The sequence below is a fragment of the Bison bison genome, unplaced genomic scaffold (genome assembly GCF_000754665.1).
Source record: "Bison bison bison isolate TAMUID 2011002044 unplaced genomic scaffold, Bison_UMD1.0 scf7180017864500, whole genome shotgun sequence".
Classification (NCBI taxonomy): Eukaryota; Metazoa; Chordata; class Mammalia; order Artiodactyla; family Bovidae; genus Bison; species Bison bison.
The window spans coordinates 7,222,903-7,226,955 of NW_011495059.1; the positions used below are offsets into that span (position 1 = coordinate 7,222,903).

At 58.0% G+C, this 4,053-nt stretch overlaps 1 protein-coding gene across 1 annotated transcript in view; it reads right to left on the reverse strand.

The window, feature by feature from the left end:
- Positions 1-326: 326 nt before the first annotated feature.
- Positions 327-4,053, reverse strand: part of MYL9 (myosin, light chain 9, regulatory) — an 8,137-nt gene continuing 4,410 nt past the window's right edge. The window contains exons 3-4 of the mRNA XM_010829217.1: positions 2,067-2,228; positions 327-1,119 (exon numbers count right to left, since the gene is read on the reverse strand). Of these exons, the coding sequence (XP_010827519.1) occupies positions 947-1,119; positions 2,067-2,228 (335 nt within the window). The 3' untranslated portion in view covers positions 327-946. The remainder of the gene's footprint in view (positions 1,120-2,066; positions 2,229-4,053) is intronic.

Genomic DNA, 4,053 nt, shown 5'->3' on the forward strand with positions numbered 1-4,053 from the left:
TGAAGGGGATGTACCGTCCTCACAGCTCCCAAAGTCTCCCTGCTCTTCTAGGACCACCTGGCTTCCCAGGAGCATTGAGGGGACCCTGGAGACCAGGCTCTAGTCCTGAAGGCTGTGACCTTGACCCCTGCCCTCTCAGAGCCTCAGAACCCCCACTGGGGTTTGCTGTGGTGGGTACTGCCCCCTCTGCTCGCTCCCTCCCAGGAGAGGTTCTCCCCTCAGGATCTGCCTGCTCCTGCTGCTGGTCTGGTCTCAGCTGAGCCTTCCCTGGGCTGGTAGTTGGGGTGGAGGGAAGGACAGGGCAGCCACTGGGAAAGGAGAGGGTGGGAGGTGTTTGGGGCCTCAGGGCACCTTTATTTCACCCCAGCCACAGACATACACACCCAAAGCAGTGCTCAACCTTCTATTAGAGGCTCTGCCTCCCCAAGATGAACTTCCGCCCTCTTGCATCTTCCAGAGCACACTCCCGGGGGGGTGCGGTGTCAGGGAGGGGAGTGGCACCCTGTCCTCTGAGAGGGGACCTCGGTGAGATTCGTGTTTGTGGCAGTGGCTGGGGAAGGGCTTGCAGCGGGGGTGCAAGTGGAGTGGTGTCCCAGACCAGGACACAGCGCCCTTCCTGTGGGGGCACCCGGAAGCGGGCAGGCAACAGCCGAGGCTGGGGCTCTCCTAGGGGCCTCCCCTCGGGGCCTCCCGGTCCAGCCCCCTGGCCCAGCTCCCGAGAAGATGGGGTTTCCTTGGAGGGTCACCGGCCTCCTGCTGGCTCTGCCCCTGGCCTGGTGCTGTGCTTTCTCAGCCCGTTTCCTTCACTCGGAGCTGGGCCCCCGGCCCCTCAGGGGGAGAGTCCTCTGAGAGGGGGCTCTGGGCTCATGGGCATGGAGCTGGTGCATACGGTATATGTGGGAGCAGGTGGCTGGGACAGGGGCCGGGCAGGGGGCGCTGGGATGGCCTAGTCATCCTTGTCCTTGGCACCGTGTTTGAGGATGCGGGTGAACTCCACATAGTTGAAGTTGCCTTTCTTATCAATGGGCGCCTCTCGGTACATCTCGTCCACCTCCTCGTCTGTGAAGCGGTCACCCATGGTGGTGAGCAGCTCCCGAAGGTGGTCCTCATGGATGAAACCTGGGGAGGGGGGGTGGAGGGGGCGCAGGGCCAGGGCCTTGAGACACACCTCACACCCCCTGCCCGGGGCACCCCCCAGGACTCGCAGACCTTGTAGCTGGAGGGTGGGGGGGCAGCCAGGAAAAGACACAGTCCTGGTGTCTGTTCGGTTCGAGGTCACCAGGGCCCAGCGGGAACAGTTCTGCAGTGAGGCTGTCTGCGAGGTGTTTCTGTGGGGGTGCGGATGGGGGCCCTGGGGCTGTGAGGGTTGGAGTGGCCCTGCCTGGGGCTGTGGGGGTGCTGATGGTGCTGCTTGAAGAACCTGGGCCCCAGAGTTCCACTGCCTGCGTCTGAATGCTGATCTCCTCTTCTTTCTAGCTGTGTGACCTTGGGCAAGTTACTTAACCTTTCTTTGCCTGTTTGATCTGGAAAATGGGGAGGAAAATATGCCAGCCTAGTTAGGGAGCTGTGACACAGTCAGGAAAAGGCTCTGAACGTGCTTAGGCCTGTGGTGCACCTCTAGGCCCTGAGAAACCACCAAAGCGGTGTCCCGCAGGCCTGTCCCTGGGAGAGACCCGCAGTGGCTGAGAAGCCCTTTGGAGAACCTGAGGGTGAGGGGCGCTGGTTTCTGTAACCTGTTGGCCCACGGGCCTGAGATGGTTTGGTTTCTGGAAGGGTCAAAAGCAGAGGCCAGTGCATTAAGACAACAGGAGAGCTAAGAAGTGGGAAGGCGTGCGGGATGTGGGCTGTTTCAGTTTAGCCTTTGAGGGGGAACAAAACGAGGAGGCAGCCTTTATTATTCTGGTGGCAGAAACAGGTGGACAGATGATCTCTGTCCTGGCCTTTGGGGGCAGAGGGGAGCCCTGAGGTGCCAGCGCGGCCAGGTGCCACTTGCATACACGGGGTGCCCGGGCGAGGTGCACGGCCCCAGCCCCATCCAGGCCTCTGTCCCGAGGCTGCCGACTGACCTGAGGCCTCCTCGTCGAAGCAGGCGAAGGCGTTACGGATCACGTCCTCGGGGTCTGTGCCGTTCAGCTTCTCCCCAAACATGGTGAGGAACATGGTGAAGTTGATGGGCCCTGGGGCCTCGCTCATCATGCCCTCCAGGTACTCATCCGTGGGGTTCTTCCCTGTGGGGAAGGGCCATCCGTGCCTGCTCTCACCTCCCGTCCCCTCCCTACATAGCCCCATGGACAAGAGACAGTAAATTTAGTAAACTATTGAAAAGTGTGAAAAGGTAGTCACTCAGTCGTGTCCGACTCTGCGACCTCACGGACTGTAGCCCACCTGGCTTCTCTGTCCATGGAATTATCCAGGCAAGAATACTGGAGTGAATAGCCATGCCCTCCTCCAGGGGATCTTCCCCACCCAGATATCGAACCCTGCATTACAGGTACCATCTCAGCCACCAGGGAAGCCCTAGTGTTAGTAAACTAGAGCAGACTAGTTAACTTAGAGAAGGCACTGGCGACCCACTCCAGTACTCTTGCCTGGAAAATCCCACGGACGGAGGAGCCTGGTAGGCTGCAGTCCATGGGGTCGCTAAGAGTCGGACATGACTGAGCGACTTCACTTTCCCTTTTCACTTTCATGCATTGGAGAAGGAAATGGCAGCCCACTCCAGTGTTCTTGCCTGGAGAATCCCAGGGACCGAGGAGCCTGGTGGGCTGCCGTCTATGGGGTCGCATGGAGTCGGACACGACTGAAGCGACTTACCAGCAGCAGCAGCAGCAGTTAACTTGGTAAACTGTAAAGCCTCTCTCTGGGACCGCTGGCTTGGACTGCCCTGCCCCACTGATAATCACCACCCACTCCCCTGGCGGCCTCGACCATTTCCACCTTGGGTCTGGGGTCTGGATATCGCTGTGGGTCACGCTGTCTGAGGTATAAGAGCCCCCTTCTGCTGACTGCTCCGTGCCTTTGGCACTCTGTGTGCCTTATGGCTTTAAGTGTCACCACCTCGGCCTTCTTACCCCTTCACCAATGTGGGACCTGAGGCTTCACCTCAGAGGTGAGGTGACTTGTCCTCTGTCACACCGCGAGTGAGGAATGGAGCCAGCATGTGAAGCCAGGCAGCCAGACCCCAGGCCCTAGGCACAGTTTCGACAGTAGGTAAACCAGTGAGCTTTGGTGCCACACAGGCTAAGGTCTGAATCCCAGCTCTGTGCCTGCTTCCCCAGTCCCTGAGGAGAACTGCGAAGATGAGGACGGCAACAGCTGTAAAATGCACAGAACAGTGACTGGCACAGCCCTACGGACTCTGATCAGCTGCTGGGTTCAAATCCCAGCTCTGCCACTTTGTAGCTGTGTGACCTTGGGCAGATTACTTAACCTCTCTGAGCCTGTTTCCTCGTTTATAAAATAAGAGTGATAATCACGCCTGCCTTTGAGATTCAGGATCATATCTGCAGAACTGCCGCTTGTTATTACTGTTCTATTCTTTGCTGCTCTTGTTTTTACCGTCTGAGCCACCAGGGAAGCTATTCTTTGCTGCTCTTGTTTTTAAACCTGAGGAGGATGGTTCTGATTCTTGTTTTCAGCTGTGCCACGTGACCCACAAAATCTTAGTTCCCCTACCAAGGATCAAACTCACACTCCTTGCAGGGGAAGTACGGAGTCCTAACCACTGGACTGCCAGGGAACTCCCAGAGGGTGATGTTCTTAACCAGAGACCCTGACTGATCTGTGGACCCACTGACTTGAACTGCAAACAGCAGTGGGGGTTTTTCTGGGTAAATATCCAGTCTAGTCTCTGGGGTTGAGAGCCCAGGTGTGTGTGCTTAGTCACATCTGACTCTTTGTGATCCCATGGACTGTGGCCCACCAGGCTCCCCTGTCCATGGAGGTAAGAAAATACTGCAGCGGGTTGTCCTTTCCTACTCCAGGGGATCTTCCCGACTCAGGGACCGAACCTGCGTCTCCTGCATTGGCAGGTGGATTCCTGACCACTGGGAA